The sequence below is a fragment of the Pseudoliparis swirei genome, chromosome 3, assembly GCF_029220125.1.
Source record: "Pseudoliparis swirei isolate HS2019 ecotype Mariana Trench chromosome 3, NWPU_hadal_v1, whole genome shotgun sequence".
Classification (NCBI taxonomy): domain Eukaryota; kingdom Metazoa; phylum Chordata; class Actinopteri; order Perciformes; family Liparidae; genus Pseudoliparis; species Pseudoliparis swirei.
In genome coordinates, this window is record NC_079390.1 from 1,911,327 (window position 1) to 1,933,785 (window position 22,459).

Below are 22,459 nucleotides of genomic sequence, written 5' to 3' on the forward strand. Positions count from 1 at the left end.
GGTCGAAGCTGGCTCCGCCCCCAGCCCTGGCTCCGCCCCCCGCCCTCTCTTGACTGACACTGCCCGCGTGTCCGCGGTGGGCGGGGCCCGGGCTCGTTGGCTTTAGGACCCAGTGGCTCCTCCAGAGGGGGGCGGCGCTGCTCTCAGACTGAAGCAGACAAAGGCGAGGGGAGAGACGGCGAGCCGCTATCCTGCAGCATCGACTCACACACTCACACACACTCTCTCTCCCCCCTCCCTCACACACACACACACACTCTCTCTCTCTCCCTTCTCTCCGCAAGCAGCGACGCAGGTGAGTCCGCTCCCGGCTGATGGGATTATATCCTGCACGACTTTTTTTATTTATTGAAAAGGGGGATAAATTAAATTGGCACATCATTATCAGGGCGTTCTGTTCGTCCTCTGCAGTGGGTGAGTTGAGAGATGAGACGTCGCAGGTGTTTTGTGTGGTGGAATAAATGGTTTTAGTTGTTCCTCCTTCTTCTTCTCCAGATGTGAGCAGGTGGATTGTGAGTAGATGCGCGCGCCGACCCAAATGAATCTCCAAAAAACACACCCTTTTTCTTCTCCTGAATGGAAAAACGTGCTCTTTTTGTTGCCATGTGGCCGCGTGATAAATGAGAAGTGTGGCATCAGGAAACTTTTTAGTGTTTTTCTTCCCGTGATTTTGGACCCGTGTGCGCGTGGCGCGGTGCGTCTGGGTGTCGATGTGTCTCCGGGCTCGTGGTGGTGTTGAGTGTGTGTGTGTGTGTGTGTGTGTGTGAGTGGGTGGCTCACACACGCACACATCGGTGACTACACACAATGTTGCTGCAATGCTGTTTAATTCTCACACCGGCCTTTAGCTCTGGGGGGGGATCATTGAGCTATTGCTGGATATCTTTTGGGGTATTAAATCAAACACAAAAGATGACGTAACGCTTAAGATGGCAATCCCCCCCCCCCCTTTTTTTCTTTTTACACTGCAAAGCTTCCACAGTCCACTTTTTTTTGGACTTGTGATGTGACGTCATTGCAGGCAGGCGAAGGCACCCTGCTTTCTAGACAATGGACCGGCCTGCTTGATGCTCCACTGGGAAGGGTCACTGTTGGCTCAGCCCATTAGTGCAGCAGATGGGGCTTGAAACCTGGCCTTTGTCAGCTGAGAACCCCCTACCCCCCCCCCCCCTTCTAGCAGACCCACCCCTGTCAGCATGCCTGTCATATAAAAAAAAAGAAGCCCAGCCAGGGGTTATAGCGTGGGGACCGGAGGAGCCCGCCATGTGGGTGGCGGCAGCATGCTTCCTTCCATTTCTGTTTTTTTAATGGCCGCTGTCTGCAGCATGCAGGGCATTTAAAAACAACAACCATGGAGGACAATGAAGGATTAGAGATGGATAAACGAGCATGATTTTAGAGATGGTCTGATGTAGGGTGTGTTGAGGCTGTTCACTAGAATAGAATATATAGAACAACTAATGGGAGGCGGGGATCGAAGACCAACAGCTACAACATGTCTGGGCGTGGAAAGGGTAAGTAAGACCAGGCGGCCAAGACCAGGTCCTCCAGGGCGGGCTCCAGTTCCCCGTGCGGTAATCACGCCGGGCGTGTCGGCGCCGGGAGCTCGGTGCTGGCGGGCGGTGCTGGGAGTATGACGCTGCTGATCCCTGGAGCTGGGCCGCGCCCGCAGACAACAAAGACCGCATCATCCCCCCCACCTGCACAGCTGGTCCATCGCGGCGAGGCGAGGAGCCAAGCTGGCTGCTGGAGCCACCATCCATCAGTGGCGGCGTAGGCGGTAATGCTGCCAGCTAGAAGCGAGCTGCAAGAAGAGACCGAAGGCACAAAAGACCAGTACACACCACCACAACAACAGAAGCAGAGCTCTGTGTGTGTGTCTTTAGATGACTGTTAAAGACGACGGTAACGACAATGTTCCTCGTCCAGTAATATGAGGATTTTCTATTCTTCGATAAATTAGCAGAAAAGTGTCCGAGGGGAAAAATATTCACGTCTTACATGGATGGAAAGCAAGAAATCTCCAGATTGGTGAAGCTAGAAATAGAAAATGGTTGCCCATCTTTGTCAGTTAATTGATTTATCTGCTCATCATTTCACTTCAAATTTGAAGAAACGGACCAAACGTGTTAAAGGAGAAGAAATTAGAAAAATCGAAGGCGATAAATGACGGAAGAAGCCGAGTTCTTGCCCCTCGAGGAGGAAAACGAGTCTCGGAGCATCCTCAAAGACTCCCGGTACGCGTGCCGCTAACGAGCCGCTCCGAGATGACGTGAGGTCACACGCCGGCGACCTCGTGGTCGATGGAGCCGAGTCCTGTGAACTTGAGTCTTCACCTGGTGGAGGAACGAGTCACGTGCACCTCACCTTGTGCCTTATTCCGGCTTTTTTTTCTCCCATAGAGATCAGGGTTTTCAAAGTCTTGGAAACAACGGGTCAAAATAATATGAACGCCAACTCCTAAACACCTGGAGATGCATACAAGATAATGATGACATCACTCTTAAAAGGGCTTAATTGGGGGGGGGGGATTATAATGACAATTAGACCTGAGCTTTAAACGCGTGCACAGATCTCTTTCGTCTGTGTGTGGGGAGGGGGGGGGGGGGGGTAAATGGGTGTGTATCAGCGTTCAAAGTAAGGTTCAATGGGTTTCTGTGGGCCCTTTGAGGACCGGGTTTCGGTCACGAGGTTGCAGGTGGGAGGTTGACAGGAAGAGGCCGCCCGCCGCTCCGTCTCGCAGCATAAGCGGTTTATTGTTTGTCGGTTTGAACAGATGCATCTTCAGCATCGTTCCGGGGGAAGCGGGCCGAGCGGCGTCTCCTGTAAAATTCAAATCGAGTCTATTCTGGGACAAATGAAGAAACCTTTTGATTTCAGTCTAATGCGATGACGCACAGACTCGCTGTAACACACAGCCCACTTATTATTATTATTATTACCATATTCAACACTGCTCCGAGATTCCAGTATTTACACTGAACACGCAGCGTCACTCGATGTCAGATTATTATCAGAAGTATTAACGACGAAAATGACAAATCTTCCCTTGCGTAACACAAATTCATCCCGACGCTTGAGATCTGAGAAGATTAACGTATGAATATTATTTATGGTTTCCTGTTCCTGCAGATTTTCTCAAATGATCTATCAAAAGACTTTATTAAAGACCCTCGAGCTTTATTAATAGCCCACGTGCCAGTTGCTGATTCATCTGATCTAAGTCACGCCGTGTGTGGGCGCTGCAATACATGAGAGATATGTGCTGTAATCTCGCGTATCGGAACAGTAAATCCACCTTTTAAATGTATTTATTCTCATTTTAATCCATTTTTACCTCAATTTGTGAATCAAAACTCATGTGTTGCATCTGGTCGGTCGACTATCTACACCTCCATCTGTGTGAAATCCTATTTTCCTACCTGACGACAACATATATACGTTATTTAAATCCCATGTTGAGTGATTAAACCTCAGAATTCGACCCATTGAATCATCTGGAAATCAATGTATTTGAGTGTAAACGTGAATATATAGGATGGAGGTCTCATGTGCAGCACAGCTACTTTTATGAATGCAAGACTTGCAATCAACGTTACGGTACTAATCTGAGTTAAGGCTGCTCGTCATCATCGGTCTCCACGTGTTCAGGGGGACCGGTGACGGTCGCGCCCAGCCTGACGCTGGTGTGCTCGACACGGGTTCACGCTGACACACACGGCCACGCCTCCGCTGTCGACGTTAAATATGAGAGGCTCGTAACCTGCTGACAGGGCGGAGTCACCAGAGAAGTTCACAACAATAGTTTTTTTCAATTTCAATCGGCTCAGGCACCGGAAAGAAGCACCGAAATGTGCGTTGCGTTTCGGTCCGGGTAATACCGGTTGTATTGGAACCGGTACCACATTGGCACCGGTTTCCGTAACTCAACCCTAGTCGTGGTTTGACATCAGACTAAAGACATTAAAAAGCAGTTCGTCAGTCTCACTTAAAAATAATTACAGGTATTTCCACCTGTATGCGTCGGATGGAAACCATTTCACGTTTAAATAATTCCATGTTTTAAAGTTATATAAAACTGCACGTCTCCCGTGTTTTGTAATATAAACCTAATAATAGTGATTTTAGCCAATAAGTGGACTAATTGGGGTTCTTAATTTACTTCTTTACTAAATTATCAGAGTTTTTTTCATGCTGCATGACTTTGATATTAAAGTGGTTCTTTTGGTGTGAATCTGAACTCTATAAGTAATAATAATGTGAGTAAAGCACCACATTCAGTTTGGGTGAAAATGGATTGAAGTTAAATCCACCTTTTTATATGTTCTGGTGAAGTCCTCCAAGACGAGATGAAGGGCACAACTCGTGTTCTTCGTCCCTGATTTTCAGACATTATCCTCATATACTAGAGCAGTGGTTCTCAAAGGGGGGCACGAGTACCCCTGGGGGTCCGTGAAGGCCCTTAAAATGAGCATCAATTTAAAAAAAGTTTTTGAAAAGTTATTTAAAAGACATTCAATACAATACAAGTGTTCAGAAACTTAATTGAATATATTATATGCAAAAATTCTGTGTATTGCTTTTTTTTTTTCAACCCAAAATGCTTTGCACTTCACAAAAGTTCGACTACATCACTGAAACCAGTGAACGAGAGGATATTACACTAATATATGAATAATCAGACTTAATGGGATTAATATGTCACTTTTACAATATCCAGTTTGGACCAAGTCAACATAGTAAATCTACATTTTTCGTGTTATTATTGCAGCGTTTGACTTAACTTCCTTCTTCCCCCCCCAGACTCTCCAGAGCTGCTCACCACCTCCACCACCTGTCACATCCGTCCCCACCTCCATCTCGGCTCGCCGTCACCATGGAGCTAGACTTTGGACATTTTGACGAGCGGGACAAGGCGTCCCGTAACCCGCGCGGCGGGCGCCTGAACGGCCTCCCCAGCCCCACCCACAGCGCCCACTGCAGCTTCTACCGCACGCGCACCCTGCAGGCGCTCTCCAACGAGAAGAAGGCCAAGAAGGTTCGCTTCTACCGCAACGGCGACCGCTACTTCAAGGGCATCGTGTACGCCGTGGCCAGCGACCGCTTCCGCACCTTCGACTCGCTGCTGGCCGACCTCACGCGCTCGCTCTCCGACCACATCAACCTGCCGCAGGGCGTCCGCTTCATCTTCTCCATCGACGGCGTGCGCAAGATCGACACCCTGGACGAGCTGGAGGAAGGTGAGGGGCCCCGAGCGCGGCTTCTAGAGGAGGGGCCCCCTGTGGGGTGGGGTTTGAAGCATGGCGACATTTACATGTTTATTATTAAACCCAGAAATTGGGGCCATTTTTTAAAACTTGTGAAATAACATTTAAACTTTTGTTCAAAAATAATAAATATACTTATTTAGGCTCACAGTATATGAGCAATTGTCATAAAAATGACAATAAGACTTAGGCAGTAATTAGACTATTAGGCAATAATAAGAATATTAGGCAGTAGTCTACAGATTAAAAGTGTTTTCTTAGATTTTTTTTAAACATAAATCAGATAATCTTCAATTTTATTCTTATTTATTTGTGGTTTTTTTTGTTTTTGTTTTTTTAAACAACTATTAACAATTACAATTTATTTCGGATGAATTTTTTTGAATTATTTATTCATTTTTCTTGGGTGTAGCTACCTCGTACAGATAGGACACGCACAACAAAGAAGACAAACAAAGCTCTATTAAATTATCATAATTATTAGAGGAAGTTATGGTGGCATCTATTGCCCCCTTCCTCGTGATACCGTGCTGTAAATCCAGCCCTCTGCAGCCCAGCGTGGGATAAAGGGTTAATTATTAGAAGATATTAGCATCAAATTGATTAAAGAAACCTCCAGTCACAACCTTTTTTTTTTTAATACTGTCAAGCGTCTCCTTAGTAACAGACGGTGGAATTAATTAAGGCTAATTGTGAAAAGAAAGACTTTCTTTTTGTTTTATTCCGTCTGATGGATGATGTTGTGTGACGGTTGTATTTTGGGTCCAGATTTATTTTGCCAAAGATGTTTTTATCGTCTCCGCTTGGCACCGGACGAGGTGATCCGAGCGTCTGCCTGCCGGAGGAAAGTCATATTTTGGTGAAGGATTACTTGACTTACATTTTTAGATCAACCACCATCAAATCAGATGTTTCTCAAGATGAATTCATAAGACCGGCTTCAGTCCAATTTATGGGAGGAAGTGGACAAATAGATGATAAACTGCAGCTCCTTGAGCTGCTGAGGAAAGATAGCAGTGTGTGTGTGGTGGGTGCAGCACTGTGGGTGGTGGTGGGGCGGCGGCGGCATTTCATTGTGCTTCCTCTTGTGGGATATAATTAATTGCTCAATCTCCTCAGCACTGTATAATCCAGTTTTTTTTTATTTTAGACTTAATTTCTCCACATTTGACTTAATTGTTGCCTTCTTGGTTTCTCTATCGAAATTTCTCTTCCCCTCCCGCCTCCCCGACTTTAACTCCACTCCCTGTCTGAGCTAGAAAGGCCGGAGGTCCTTAAACGGTGACAAAAAATGGAAGATTGTGTCGAGAATTGGGTGATGAAGATGAGCCCATGGGCCAATTTAGGAAAAGACATCTGTAGACGATTTGACCCCCTTGATGGTTTGACATTTTCTTCTAAAAAGGGTAATTTCAAAGAATTCTTGGGACCTTTTTTCATGTCTGCATAATGACCAACAAAGAAGAGGAAATCTTCAATTTCAAATCATGAAAACAAAACCATCCCAGCTCTTAAGGATCAAGAAATAACAGTTAGAAAGCTCAAGAGCAACACGTCTCTGCAGAACCAATCTGGTTACTCAGAGCCTGTGAACCTTTTTTATTGACGCCATCTTCAGGATGTGATATTATTTCTCCCTTCACATTGGATATTCAGAGCCCAGAGATTCCCCCCGCCAGTCTTACATGTCTGATAAACTGAGTTCCTGCAGGATCAGATGCTCCTGAACGCCTCTGGGAGTCCGACTTGAACGCCTCCCCTAACCCGACGTTTCCTCTGCCTCCACAGGGGAAAGCTACGTCTGCGCGTCGGAGAGCCTCTACAAGAAGGTGGACTACACGAAGAACGTCAACCCCAACTGGTCTGTGAACGTGAAGGCCTCGGCGAGCCAGAAGAGCATGCAGGCCAAGGCCGCCGCCGACGCCCGGGAGGGGAAGGACTTCGTCCGGCCCAAGCTGGTGACGGTGATGCGCAGCGGTGTGAAGCCGCGCAAGGCCGTGCGCATCCTGCTCAACAAGAAGACGGCGCACTCCTTCGAGCAGGTGCTCACCGACATCACGGAGGCCATCAAGCTCGAGAGCGGCACGGTCAAGAGGATCTACACGCTGGACGGGAAGCAGGTACGTCCGACCTCGAAGCCGCTGGAGGACGATCCTACGTGCCTCCTAAAATCCCAATGTACCGAGTCCTCGTAAGTCTTTTTTTTAGATTTACCGAGCCCTCGAAAGTCTTTTTTTACTGTACCGAGCTCTCGAAAGTCTTTTTTTAATGTACCGAGCTCTCGAAAGTCTTTTTTTAATGTACCGAGCCCTCGAAAGTCTTTTTTTTTTTTTTTACTGTACCGAGCTCTCGAAAGTCTTTTTTTAATGTACGGAGTCCTCGAAAGTCTTTTTTTAATGTACTGACTCCACGAAAGCCTTTAAAAAAAAAATGTTTGAACATTTATTTTCATTTATTTTGTATTATCTACCGAGCACGCGAAAGCCAAATAATGCAGGATTGGTTCCTCTGTACTAGAACAAAGGTGCGGTATGCAGGTAAAAGTTATCCGCTACCTGGTCTGTGGTCGGGGTGAGAACAGTGGACCATTCATGCATCCGCCCGCACCCAACCCTGGTCTCAGGATCAGAGGGAAGCGGGGGAACAAAAGGATTTGGTTAGAAACAACAATTGAAATGCATTTTCAGTGAATTTATTTAAGTCTTAAGGTAGAGGACAAAATGTCCGGCCCTACCTTCGGTCAACAGCTCCATGAGAACCTGGAGCGGCCATGAGATCAACTCCAGTTTCACACAATGACCTTCTTTCATTGTCTGAAGTCTTTATTCTGACATATTCTCCTCCGGTAAGCTGCGAGCCTTTCATTGTGCAGCGTAGGCCATGAGTCCATCCGTCATTGAAAAGGTCCTGGGAAGGCCAAACCCTTGTCGTGCTGTGTTTGATCATCGAGGCCCTCCATTGTTGCTGGTGGTGTTTTAGTTAAAAATGGTGAGAAAGTAACTCGTGTCAACCAGGACGCTCGAGATATTGTAAACTTATGCTTCTCGTAACCCCTGAACTGACTTGGAAGAAGCGGTCATCTTAGTTTTCTTGTGCATATTTAATGCGCAGATGATTCATGGGTGACATGTCGGGTAGAATATGTAGTTTTCTTTTCGGGGGGGGGGGGGTTTGGTCGCAGAGACGCATCAGAATTTTGGGGCCAAAACATTTTGTAGGCAAATGATCCGCCTCCGGTCCATCCATCAAAGACACGTCTGGATGCTTGGCATGATTTCCCATTTTTGAGAGGATGAGGATCATGATGCGGAAATATCTTCTTTTTTTGGGGTTCGTTTCGTAAAAGACGCCACAGAATACAGGTCAACGCGTCAGAAATCGGGGCGCCCAAATCCCCTCGAGGATGAAGGTTTAGTCACAGACCTCGATATTAAATATGCAAAAAGTACGAGATTAAAGGTAAAACAGAGTCTCCTGAATTAAAACAATCTGGAATAAATACTTGATTATCACGAGCAAACACTACAACCTTGTCAATGTAAACTGGGACGGGTGCTATCAGACTATCTTTATTTATTTCACGGTAACCATTGAAATGAAATGCTCATATTTGGTGCCTGGCTAACGGAATCCCTAGCATTGATTTATAGCTCTCTTATTCGCTTCCCTGTTGACGTCAACAGTAATATATCTTTGTATTTCTGACGTGAGACGCAGCTGAAACCAAAAGCTCATCCAACGATCCACACGAGGAACACAACTTTACCCCAAAGTCTCTCCCCCGGGGAAGACGCTCGTTTTCTCTAGCAAAAAAAGGGGACGCCGTGTTTTATTCCTGGTTTTGCTTCATTGGCGCAGCAGGAGATGTAGCGGCTGAAATATCCCCCGATATCAACACGTGTGCTACTTCATAAAGTACGAAATAAAATGCGTCTGAGTCGATCCGGTCCGACGAATGGCGTCAAGATGTGGTCGTGCATATCTTCTCTGAGCATAAAGCGGTGACCTTTTTGACAAAAACCATCCAACTTCATACTAAAATAATGTCTTCCAGATGGATGCGTGGACCGATCTTGTCTCTTTCTCTTGGTGATTCCTGCACACATCACAAACCTTTGTGCTCTCCAGACTCTAGTGCGTCGCAGTTAATGAAAGGAGGCGGGGATGCGGCGCTCCGAACACGGACATCTGTTCCTCCGTCCTCTCTCTGATCTGGTTAAACGTTCACTAATTGTCCTGAGGGGTCGCTCTCCCTGTATTATTCATTGCCGACGGACTGAGGCCCCGACGAGCTCCTCTAGGTGCCGGACTCCTGGATTAATAAGGCTGGACTCGCATGTGGAGGAGGGGAGGTGGTGATAGATTGGGGGGGGGGGGGGATTTGATTTGTAATGCCCTCTCCTCGGGGTGCAGTCTGGCTGCCCCTCGGGGTCTCCTGCCACCTCATGGAATATGACTCCTATTCTTATATTTCAGTGTGTTTTGTGGTTCCTCTTGCCACGCCATTTCCCCCCCCCCCCCCCTCCATGCATTTTTAATGTGTTCCCACGCAATCAATTTTAATTTAGCGGTATATTGATTGTACAATTTCTCTTCACTGGAGTTGAAGATGAGTTATCTTGTGCACAGGTTGCGTCGTCTTTTGTGCACAATGCAGCTGCTCCGGTGCTGCTGGTGGTGGTGGAGGTGATGATGTGGTAGAAGCAATATTGATGCAGTGCCCCTCCCCTCCTCCTCTTCCTACTCTTCCCCATTCCGTTGCCATATAGCTGCTGGGACCCGGTTGCTAGGAGACCACATCCCAGGCACAAAGAGAGCCCAGCTGGTCTGGACCGGTCTAGTCAGACACCACATCCTGCAGTGGGCGTGAGGCTCAGCCATCAATGCAGCCCTCGCATGTCATGCTTTCAAAAACCTCTTTTACCTGAACACGCTCCGTGATTCTGAATTTTTAGAGCCCCTTTTCTCTCTTGATTTTCCTTTTAGTGCCCTCCTCTCTTTTGTCAGTGTTGAAGTGAACAAAGTGACTCTATCTTTCCCCTCAACGGGTGCTGCTTTTCACTTCAATCAGGAAGGGGCCACTGGATTCAGGAGTTTTTTTTCTTCTTTTTCTGCAAATTATAATTTTTATTGTCTCTGACGTGTTGATACAAAATCCCTGTGCCTAAAAATAAAATAAAAGAAGAAGTACACGTCTTGATGTGCAACTCGCCTACATTTAAATCGAGAGGGTTTATTTAATTGCCGGCAGCCATTTTGTATCCGTTCCTTTTTCTTCCGATGAAGATGGCGTGAGAGAGTTCTGATTTTTGCCTTTTGAGATCCTCGGCTTGTTCGTCTGAATCGCATGTCGGCGTCTAATAGACGGGCGGGGGGGGGGAAATAAAGCGACGCTTCGGGCGCGCCGGGGGCTCCAAGGTCACAGCGCCGACGTCTGAGAACAAAAGATTCCTATTGTCTTTTTGAAAGAAGTTGATAAGAAATGATTCTACCGACTCTGGGATGGGTTCAGGGTTTCTTGAATATCTCAAATGAATCCGGTAACGTGGAGGGAGAAGCCTTCCCGTTCCTCGGGTGCCGGCGCTCCTGCAGTCGGCCATGCTGCAGAAGCAGTTGTCATGGCGACGAGCTCCGATGTGATTCAGTGTGTGTGACGATGGCTGCAAATACGGCGAGTGTGCGCTTTACATCGGGTCTTACACGCTCACCCGTCACCACAAGCTCACTGCAGACACACAGAGGCAGACAATCAGGCTGACGGAGGGGCGTGGTCCCCATGATGAAGCATGCCGAGCTGGCTTGGTAGACTGTATGTATTACCCCCCCCCCCTCCCTCCCCTCCCCACACAAGGACGACATCATCAACAAGTGAGCGTGACCTGCAGGGGAAGAAAAGGAAGCGCAATTTAATAAAGCCGAGCAGACATCAGTCAGCCGAATGGAAAGCCTGCTTCCTCGGGGGGGGGGGGTTAAAACGACCTCACCAGCTGCTCCCCGTGACTGCAGATATCCGCTGGCTAACCGGCTCATCTGGGCCCCAAAATGCATCCGGAGCACCTCCAGCAGCCACAGAGACACCGTACCAGTGCACCGGGGTCACGGGCGGGTCAGGGAGGCAAAGAGTGGCCGTCTCTTTATATTCTGAGCCTCTAGATTCTAGTTTATCTTCACTCCGTCATCTCTCTCCTGGTTGCTCCACCAGCAGACAACCTGTGAAGCTCGAATGGCTGAAATGGACAAAATGGAGACGCTGTGTTTATTTTCAGGATTATTCCTCTCGGTGCAGAGCGCTGACATTGATCCGTGGAGCCGGTGTGGGAGTTTACCCGCGGGGTGGCAGAGCGAGGTTTACCGGCTCTCGTTCAGCTTTTTGTCTTTGTTCTCTATTTTTTCTCATAAGCTATTTTTTTGCTCGGGGGTGATATTTGTATTCATCCTCCGCTGACGGCTACATTTCAAGGACTTTCTTCATTTTATTTCCAGCTGACCTGTCAGGAGGCCGAGGGAAACCCTCAACTGACCCGAGAGCCTCGAGGCCAGCGGTGTCCAACTCATTTTCACCGTGGGCCACATCAGCATCACGGCCGCCTCTTAAAGGGCCGGTACTGAAACTTAAACGTATATAAACTACTCCCTTTGCATTTGATTTATTGTTTATTTGATTTTAGAAATATTGTACATGAGAACATTTCTCTCGTATTATAACATGCAGCCATTTGATTTGAAAGCTTCAAAATAAAAGCTCAGGATATTTTTCTTAAATTTCTTTTAGAAAAAGGTGCTCTTATGTCTTTCAAGCTGTCAGGGGCCACGTAAAAATGATGTGGCGGGCTGAATTCGGTCCACGGGCCTTGTGTTTGACACCTGTGCTCTATGCTCTCCGTCACAGCTCATCAGCATAATGAGTTTTCAGTGTTTTTCTGTACTGGCTGGCCATCGGCTGACTCCTTGGTGCCGGTGCGAAGCCTTTATGTGCCGATGAGACGAGTCATCGTGCAACATGGAGTTTCTTTTCTTCTGCAAAGACGCATCAACAGTCTGAGGATCCTGCTGGTCCAGGATCTGCAGAAGATTGTGTCAGACAGGATGCGTGAGCTTTGTTTCAGGAGGTTTCCTTCACACACGAGGAACACCTGAGAGATTTAAATATCTAGTCCAGAACAAAGTGTTGAACCGGCCGGCTTTGATGTAGCTTTGGGGTACATGTAGAATGCTGCAGAACATATAAGTCCGACCGTGTAGTTGAGGTTGAGGCTCCTCGTGGTTTGATGCAGCTTGTGTAGAAATGTGCATCCGAGTTCCTTGACATGCGGATTGAAGACGCGCGTTAACTAACTCGCCGCTCACTGATGGATTCTCTCTCCTCACCGAGGAGTTCACGATGAGAAGTTAACTAACGCGGCCTGACGGAGCGGCCGGAGGAACTCTGAATAATTCAATTGCGTAGCTGCTGGTGTTGGTTTTTTTGGGGAGGGGGGTCCTGACAGCTGGTGAGACAGATTAGGGAGGGTGTGAGGGGCACCTGCAGTCTGGAAGGAGCCAGTTTAACAGAAGACCCACCCGCCTTGCTCCAATAAACTAACTATATATATCCAATAAACAAACTATTTATTTATATATATATATCCAATAAACAAACTCTATATATATCCAATAAACAAACTCTACATATATATATCCAATAAACAAACTATTTATTTATATATATTAAAAACTAAACTATATATATCCAATAAACAAACTACATATATATATATCCAATAAACAAACTATTTATATATATATATATATATAAAAAATAAACAAACTATATATATAATCTCTCTCCAAAAGCCTCGTCATCTTTTCAGTGACGAGCATGAACAAGATTCCCACTAAAACAAAGTTAAGAGACGAGTGACGTAAAATAATTAATGGAAGAATGGATTAATTAAAGGATGGTGTTTCTGATGGACATCAGATACATTCATTATTGTTGGGGGTTTAAGGATTCAAGAAGCGTCACATCTGTCCCGTCACCGTGCAGCTAATCTGGATTGTACGTGATCCTGGTCGGGAATAAGACTCGTGGGAATTCAATGTTTCCGATCGGGAGTCTTGCTGTTTTCTGAAGCTCGTGTTCTCTCGGAGATACTCCGGTGTGTCTGTTGTTCCTTTTGCAAAGACAGCCCAACACGCATCATGTTTAGTTTACTTCCTGTTGAATCTCCTCTCAGGAACCACCAGAGCAGTGAAGGGAGGTTCAGTGAAAGGAGATTAAAGTAGCAGATCCACACTTCATCCCTTCAATCAGCTCTGTACTTAAAGCTAGTAAACATGGACTAGCTCCTTGTGTGTGTGTGGAGGAGGAGGAGGGGGGGGGCACTTCCTTAATGCCTATGAGTCACCGTCGGGTCCTCTCATGCCACGAAACCATTTAACCTAATGAAAGTATAACATGCATCTAATCTCTTGATAATGTGAACAGAAGAAAACCTCCATGTGCAGCTTTTCTTTTCTCTTTTTTTCTAAATTAGACCTGAGAACCAATTAGATCTCGATCCCTGGAGTCAGAGCCGCGTCTCTGCAGCCCAGCAGGGATCCTCTGAGGCCTGGATCAGGGAATGTGGTGGGCCGCGTAGAGAGGGAGAGAGGGAGAGAGAGCTACAGCTGCTGGATGCCTCGCCAGCGAGTCACCGACGCACACTTTTAGCTCGTCTAAGCGGGACGAGGGAAGCAGCGTGGCAGCTGCCCGGGGGGCTGGGCTGCTGCTGCTGCTTTAGCCAATTTATCTGCAGCTCTTACTTTCTTTTTGCATGTGAATCTCAGTGAGCTGTGATGCATCTTGACAATGCAACACGGGGGTCCTGTAGTCCCTCTGTGGTCCTGGACCGCATCGGAGACCCAGCAAGAGGGTCTCAAGTCGGTGAGAGGAGGAGAATAGAGACCCGGAGGCAGGGGAGGGAAATTACATCCTTTTTTTTTTTTTAGGGGGACATTTTTTCCCCCACTGACGGAAAGCCAGGAGCATTTAGAAAGAAATTGGGGGCAAACTTGTAAAGTAATATTTAACCTATGTTTGAAAATAATAAATATACTTATTTAGGGTTACAGTATATGAGCAATTGTCATAAAAAATATCAGACGATAGTCTTAGACATTTTTTAGACAGTCTACAGAAAATGTTTTCTTAAATTGTTTTCGAACAAAAAACAAACGTAAATCAGATAATCATATTTGATTTTTATTTCTTTGGTTATTTATTTAATTTTTTTTAAACGACTTAACATTCAGAACTTATTATTATTTCTTTTTTATCATTACAAATTATATTCATTATGTCTACAGTACAGGCAATACAGATAGGACACACACAATAAAGAACAAAAACAAAATGTTATTAAATTATCTTAAATATTCTCATCATTATGGGGGCATTAATGATATCAGGGGCAACATTACATTTCTTAGGGGCAAGGTTGACCTTTGACCTGGTGTGTCTGACGCTGCCTGAGACGAGTGGTTCAGTTCAATTCATAACAATAATTCCAGCGAGAAATGGAAACTGTAAATGAGGTTGAGATGCTTTCTAAGAAATGTCATCGGCAACAGGAAGAGAAAAAACAAAAGGGGGGGGGGGGCGCTCTCGGAGACGCTGACTCGGCAGCTGCAGGAGATGGACGTGGCCCCGGGGGGGGGGGGTGGAGGCCTCACGTGAAAGTCACAGCTGTAACTTTACTCTCTCGTTTCTTTTTGGGTGTTTCTGTTTGATGTAGCCGCTGAAGTAAAGTCGCTAACGGCTAAAGGCGCGTTAGCATGACGAGTAAACGCAGCGCCGCGTTAGCTGACTATAAACCCTTTGGCTGGCAGACACTGGAGACTTCACGTGGTGAAGTTATCCAATTAGTTTGTATTAATTGAATGTAATCGGCGTTTGAAGATGTTGGTGTCTTCGGGTTTCTTCTCTCCAGATGTTGGTCACGCTTCATCCGGCTGGAAACACCTGCATGGAGCGCGTTGTTTAGTTGGTGAATGTTTTTAAATGCTCTTTAATTGAATTATGAGTAATAACAGAAATATAATTGAATGCTAACGGTTAACTTGATTTGTACAGATCCTGTAAAACTGAGTTTTTTTTCTCTCCAAAAAAGCAACATTTAAATTGAGTGTTTTACCAGATGTGTTCGTACAGCTGTTGGTGGACTCATAAAGGGTCGAAGAGGAATACAAGCAGGTTATATTTGCAGAACTCTAAAGACATCGATCAACATTACAAACTGATATTTATTTTAATATTCATACTTATTCGTTGGTCCGTGCAGAAATACCTCAAAATCCACCGATGGACGAGAAGTTTTTGGCACACGCGTGTTCAAAGTTTCTCCAGGAATAATTTACCATAACTTTTTGTGATCCCTTTTTTTACTTTTTAACCTTTTTACTTTAGATCAAAAGCACATATTTGTCCCATTGTTGTGTTTCCTTCACAGCTAATGACGCTTCAGCTGTACTTTGTGTTTATTGCTGATTTGGCAAAATTTGGCAAAACTAATCAGACGGTGAGCATCAACATTTTAGACTTTATCATCATGCAGATTATTGATTATTGGGCTTCTCGTGTCTTCACAGGTCACCTGCCTCCAGGATTTCTTCGGCGAGGATGACGTCTTCATCGCTTGTGGACCGGAGAAGTTCCGCTACGCCCAGGACGACTTCTCCCTGGACCAGGACGGTGAGCTTCATTATAATCGTGTCACAATATCGACTAAAACACAGTGAAACGTTACGGCTGTGAGAAGATTCCTGAAATGCGTCTGACCCCCTGAACGTGAGCTAAATATTAAACCGTGCACCATCCTCTTTTGATTTATATATTATTTATTATATATATATATTTATTGTATTTATTTATATAATTTTGTTTATTATTCTTATATTATTGATATATATAATTTATTTATATCATTTTATATTTATTTATTATTCATATTATTATAATATATATATTTATATTATTATTATTTATATTATTATTATTCATATATATATAATTTTATTTATCTTTTGATTTATCATAATGGAGCTTTTATTCTGTAAAAGATGTTCATTCTGGTACAAAGCTGTCTACTTCTTTTAAATCGAGGAGAATAATAATGAGGGAGGCCGAGGAAGAGGAGTCTGTTATCTGCAGCCAGCAGAAGGGTTATGAAAAAAAAGGTGAAGAAGAAAGGACATTAATCTGCCCGGCGACGGGTTTAGGCCGGCTAATCTTTTGGTGCTGATACTGCGGAGGAAATGTAAAAACCCCAAATCCTCTCCAGAGTCTCTCGGCTCCCCTCAGACCTGGAAATCCTATTTTTGACAACCCACTTCCCCGTAATGTCTCCTCCTCCTCCTCCTCCTCCTCCTCTCGTTCAGGATCACCCGGATGTCTTTTTAATCTTAAACCCCAGTTCTTGTCTTGGTAGGCTGGAGACGCCGGAGCATCTGTAATGATGTCGGTCCCCCAGGAGCCAAAGTCTCATAGTTTCATTCAGGCTAAGATGGCCTCGGGGCGCCATTATAATGTATGGAGTTAGCCTCGATGGAGGAGAGACCCCGTCTGATGGAGGGCCCCCCCCACAGTGATAAATGCAAAAGTTTCCTTTTGTAACGTGTTTTAAAGGAGATAATCAACTCATGCAGAACATCTTAAATGAAAAGCTCCGTCTATACTTTTAGTTTCAGCTCTAAATGAACGTAACGTTTATTTATTTTACCCACTCAGCTTTTTATGATCCGGTTTTGACAGAATGACCTAAAATGAGATTTAAATCCCTTGTGGTTTAATTTTTCCACACTTGGAGGAGGAAAGGCTGTCTGTGTGAGAGGAGAAGGAGAAGGGTGGGGGGGTAGGAGGAGATGAGGAGAGGCTCTCTGCAGATGAGGGAGAGGAGGAGAGAGAGAAGGAGAGGAGAGGCAGTACCTGCAGCTCTGTTGATGCATCAGTGAGGCTGAGGGGGAACCGGACTCTTTGGGGTATTTCGAGACCACCGAGGAGACGAGGTCGGAGGTCTGAAGCCTCGACATGAATGTACGCCTCCTTCCTGTGAAGGTTAGGAGAGAGGAGACAGGAGACAGGAGAGAGGAGACACACGGGGAGCGCCCCCAGGAGACAGAGGGAGGACGGGGGTATAATTATCATCAAGAGTGGGCGGGGGGGGGGGGATGAGGGTGTGTCTCCTCTGATTGTACTACTCAGTGACCCACAATGCATTGCACACAGTTCTGTATCGTTTCTATGAGCATGAAGACGTAAACACGAGAGAAATAAAACAAAATAAAACATGAAGACCACCAAACGATAAAAACACCAACGGATAATATAATTCAGTAATTATCTCCATACTGAGACCAAAATAACTTTCTTTAGATTTAAGGACGCAACATTTATCAAATATATAAACATTGACGACGTGAATAAACCAATAAGAAAATCCAGTTATCGTTAGAATGTATGATTTTAATGTTATATCTTATACATCTTAAATATCTTGCATAAAGAATAAGTCGACTAAAGATGCCACTTACCTTTACATGGACACGTCGAGGTGTTATTTATATTTATTATAATAATTAAAGCTGCAAAAAAACCTCAATAATCTCTTAATTCTTCGTGTTTCGTGTATTTTATGCTCCGCCTCCTCCGTGATTGTACGTGATCACTCCTTCATGTTTTGGGCTGAGTTTCCTCACTCTTCTCCTCTCCTCTTCCCTCCTCTTCTCTCCTCAGAGTGCAGAGTGATGAAGGTAGCCAAAGCCCAGCGGGGGTCCATCAGGAGTCCGGGTCCCATCCGGCGCATCAAGTCTCCCACTGAATCAAGTGAGCCTGTGATCCCGTCGCCATAGTAACGCCCCCGTAAACACCAGGATGCACAACCAGACATTTCCTCTTCACACGTCTGTAGACGAGGTGAAGGAGTCAAAGGAGTCCTGAATGAGACTTAAAGGAGTCCTGAAGGAGTCATTTAGCTTCAAATGAGCACAAAAGGCATTTTGTTGTTTTTTTCACAAATAATCTTCCTATCTGTCATCTTTCATTTTAAAATCCTGGCTCCTGTGTTCTGGAGGTCCCCCCCCCACACTGGAGCCCCGGGCCACGCCCTCTCTTCCTGAGGCTCATCTGAGTCGTCGTCATGTTGTTATTCCAGATAACATGAATAAAACATGCTCAGTGAACCACGGCCTGCAAACGGCTTCCAGCTGTTTGTTTTGGGGACAATCGGCCATTTTGAGCATGTAATAATAAAAAAAGAGACGCAGCTTTTCACGTAAACTAACCAGAGGAAAGAAAACTCTCAACACACACACACACACACACAGAGGCTTTTACCTCTGAAGCCGGTGGTGAGAGCAGCGTGCTGGTGTCTCTCGGAGCAGGTGAGATATTGAGGATGAACTTTACAGTGTGTGGGGGGGGGGGGGCGCTCTGTGGGGGGCCTCTCTGTGGGGGTCCTCCGCTCTTGAATATTTGATCGGTCCCTGACGGCCTCAAAGCAGCAAACTGTCGGGCGTTAATCCGCTGAGAGGTCAGCGGGGTCGAGGGGAGGAGACACTCTTCTTTTCTGTGACTCAGACTTAAAGAAACTCCTCCTCCTTTAGAATAAACTCCTCCTCCTCTAGGGGGTGCTCCTCCTCCTTTAGGAGGCGCTCCTCCTCCTTTTGGGGGTGCAGTGTGTCGGTCCTTTTCTATTAACCCTTCTCTAGAGGAAGACCACCTGTCGCTCGTAAACACACTACGCTCCACACGGACTCCCAGACAACGAGGACGCAGAGCTGGGAATAACATGTCGAGCTCATCGGACCCCGAGACCTGGACCAGGGCCCCCCAGGCCCCCCCCAGGCCCCTCCAGAGGCCTCGGCTGGAATGACTTTCCTCCCGAGCCAAACCATGCCAGGCCTCTTCTACGCGACTGTTTACCTCTTTGTTGTGCTCCCTCTCTCCCTCTCCTCTCAGCCAATGGGACGGCCTCCAGCAGCCAGCTCTCCACCCCCAACAGCCCCGGCCTCAACAACAAGCAGAAGGTACCCCAGACCTCCTTCTTCTCCTCTTTTTTTACACCTTTTTTTTTTTTTCTAGTCTCCAAATCCATATTCAATGTGTAATTCCTGTATTTCCCAGCTGTGCATGCAGGACCTGTACCTGCCCTTGTCTCTGGATGACGAAGACTCTCCGGGCGAGTCGATGTAGACTCCGCCTCCTGCAGCCGACGCCCTTTTTTCCTTGGGGGGGGGGGGGGGGGGTAGTTTTTCTACGTCTGCCGCGTTTCCGCCTCTTAGTGCCGCCTGCCTCCTCTTCTCGCGGCCGCCGGGGCTGCGGCGCCATTTGCTGCTTGAGAACAACACTAAACACTTTACTGGTTTCTTACTCTTTTTAATCACCGGCCGATATTTAAAAAAATAAATAATAAATGTCCGTTCACTGACACACGGTGTATAAATTTTTTTCACTTTTGGTCTCAAACTGTTTCTTTTACAGATGCACTTCTACGTTTTTTAAAATTAAATATTTGGGTCACAGGATTCCGAGCAGCAAATGGACATTTCTAGGGGGTGTTGGTCAGATTCGCTCTTTTTGTATCACTCGTGTTGGTAACCGTCTCTCCGTGTCCGGAGGTGTGAAAGGTAAACGCTTCCCCGTCAGAAGACGTCCGCCACGTCTTTCTCACCCGCTGTAAATACCGTGTACGGCATCGTAACATCTCATTGCTCCGCTTCCACGACGTCGCCGTGACACCGGGTACAGTCAGAGTAGAAAAAGAAGAAGTGCCACCGCAGAGGAAGAGGATGAGGAGGATGAGTGGGATGCAGCTAAAGCCTGGGGAGGATTACCAAAAGCCTCCTCAGGAGGATTATGGAACCATGTTTGTTAAAAATGACACTTTTTTAAAAAAACACAAGGAGGCGTCGACAGCCTTTTATTTTGGCGGGATTTGGCATTTTAAGGAAGTAAAAAAGCATCCCACGCCACCCTCTGACGACTCGGTGTTGGCGTTTCCTTTATTTTGACCCTCTGCACAGGAAGTAGACGGCTCTAGATGGTCGACGCCATCTGTGTCTAATTTTTTTTTGTTGATTTTCACAAAGCGCAGTGCATGATGTTGATGAATGATTATGAAACTTAAGACGAAGAAGTTTTTTTTCTTCTAAAGGACCTAATGGTGCATAAAACCAAAGGAAAAAAACATATTAGGCTCTTTTTAAAAGGAGAACTCTCTCACATTTTAGTATACAGTCTAAATCATTCCCTTTTGGCCAGGAGGTCACGTTTTATAGAATATGTGAAATTAAAAAGATAAATAAAGGTTTGAAAGCCTGAAGTATGATGACTTTTTAGACCGATAATTATAGAAAAAAGGGAAAATATGTGATTTTTAAAATTAGTTAGTAAATATGCTGCAGGAAGCACACCTGGAGATTTATGCATGTTACTTTTTAACGCATCACAATAACCGTTGAGATTAAATCATGAATCGTGCCATCTGAGTTCTAGCGGCGCTGGACAGTAGTTGGGTTTCTCCTGTGTTGTCGAGTTCTCTTGATACAGCAACACTTTCAGTCTGTGTGGGTTTTTACATTTTTATTAATTTATATTAAAGGTACTCGTCTAGGATTTCTTTCTCGCTGCTCATCCGGAGCTCTTAACGCTTTTCTTCTTGAAACTTTCTACGGCCACGTTTCCTTTTGTTTCACTTCCTGAAGTCTCAGATCTTTGCCGGGTATCGAGCCTGAGAATCTCCCAAATTTGGACGATGCAGAAGCACAAAGCAGGGGAAATAATATTTCTTTTGTATTACAATTTTAAAAAATAAGATGCACATGTTGCATCTTTTTGTTGTTGTTGCCATCTATGCATTCGGATTAGAGAATAATTCAAATGGTTTTTTTCAGTAGGAATTACCTTTTTTTTATTAAGCATAATGAGAAATAAACTTAAGACAACAAAAATATCCACTCAGTTAATTGTTCCATCAGTTAATGAACCCCAGCTGAAGAGCATCTTTCACACTAGTAAATAATAATAATTAATATCCACGAATCCAACCGCAGGGACGACTCACTTCCCATTTCTGTACAAAAAAACAACCCAATTGTTGTCACACTGTAAAACCTTGACATGCTAATAAAGTTTTGTTTTTCTAGCTTCTTCCAGCGTATGAACGACATGTTGACCCGCCTCCTCATCACGACAGTGGTGCCTTTTGCTTTTATTGCGTGTCTTTTGATAAATGAAGTGGGACGTCGAGATCTTTCGTTAGCCGCTGTTTGTAAAACATTTGTAAAGTCGTGAAGCTCGAGGCTCCGTGTCACGTGACACGTGGACATAAACCCGCTGTTCTTTCATATCTTCTGATCGGATGACTTTCTGTTCTGTTTTCCTTGGAGATGTTCCCTCGCAGCGTCCGTGGCTTCTTGTTTCCGTGGTTCTTTCTTGTGTTCACCGGAATCCTTTTGCAATTAAAACTTCAGACATTGTGTTTCATCTCCTGGTCTCCAGATGTTTGTTTTTACATCTTCTGCTTCAATTTATTCACGTTTCAGTTTCTCACCGAGTCTGAAGTCTCTGCAACACCGACGCGCACCAGGCCGTCCAGTCCAGTGTGTGTGTGGGCATTGTGTGTGCGTGTGCGTGCGCACGTGTGCATATATTGAATGTGTGTTAGCTCATTGAATGTGTGTATTCAGTGTGTGCCCATATTCAACGTGTTCAGCCAATGTTGAGCTACAAATAGATGAAAGATTGAGTTAAAAATATCTTCGCGTTCGTGGAGATCATTACGTCACCGTCTCAGTCGCCATGGCAACAGGGACTCCAGCTCTCACACGGCCAGACATGACAAACTGTTGATACTTATTCATTAATCAGGACAACAATAATAAGACTGAAAGATGAGGATGAAATGTGCTTCACGCCCTTTTGTCTAATATTAAAGTTTCTAAGAATTAGCGAGAAAATTAAAATTACTTTTAAATTATTGAGGGATATAAGCAGTTATTAATAATTGACTAAATGATATGGATCATGTAAACGATGCTCCAGTAAATACAATATATTATTATTAAACAACTATTATTACCACATGGCAGAACACTTTTACAGCCTCCCAATTATCCATAAAAGTATCTTAAGATGTGGATATTAGAGTAAAGTTCATCTATAATCAAACATCCAC

The 22,459-nt window shown here is 45.3% G+C and overlaps 1 protein-coding gene across 1 annotated transcript; it reads left to right on the plus strand.

The window, feature by feature from the left end:
* Positions 1-189: 189 nt before the first annotated feature.
* On the plus strand, positions 190-21,768 carry LOC130191947 (neuronal migration protein doublecortin-like). Its single transcript, XM_056411714.1, has 7 exons — positions 190-295; positions 4,804-5,240; positions 7,056-7,387; positions 15,876-15,978; positions 18,019-18,108; positions 19,243-19,310; positions 19,408-21,768. Exons 2-7 carry the CDS (start codon positions 4,877-4,879, stop codon positions 19,474-19,476), a joined length of 1,026 nt encoding a protein of 341 aa, XP_056267689.1. The 5' UTR covers positions 190-295; positions 4,804-4,876; the 3' UTR covers positions 19,477-21,768.
* The last annotated feature ends 691 nt before the right edge of the window (positions 21,769-22,459 follow it).

What these genes read in the sequence shown, in the direction of transcription:
- LOC130191947 (XM_056411714.1), top strand. Translation starts at nt 4,877, where the DNA reads ATGGAGCTAGACTTTGGACATTTTGACGAGCGGGACAAGGCGTCCCGT. An exon ending in ACACGCTGGACGGGAAGCAG is followed by an intron (nt 7,388 to 15,875) that starts GTACGTCCGACC and finishes GTGTCTTCACAG; the next exon opens with GTCACCTGCCTCCAGGATTT. An exon ending in CAAGTCTCCCACTGAATCAA is followed by an intron (nt 18,109 to 19,242) that starts GTGAGCCTGTGA and finishes CTCTCCTCTCAG; the next exon opens with CCAATGGGACGGCCTCCAGC.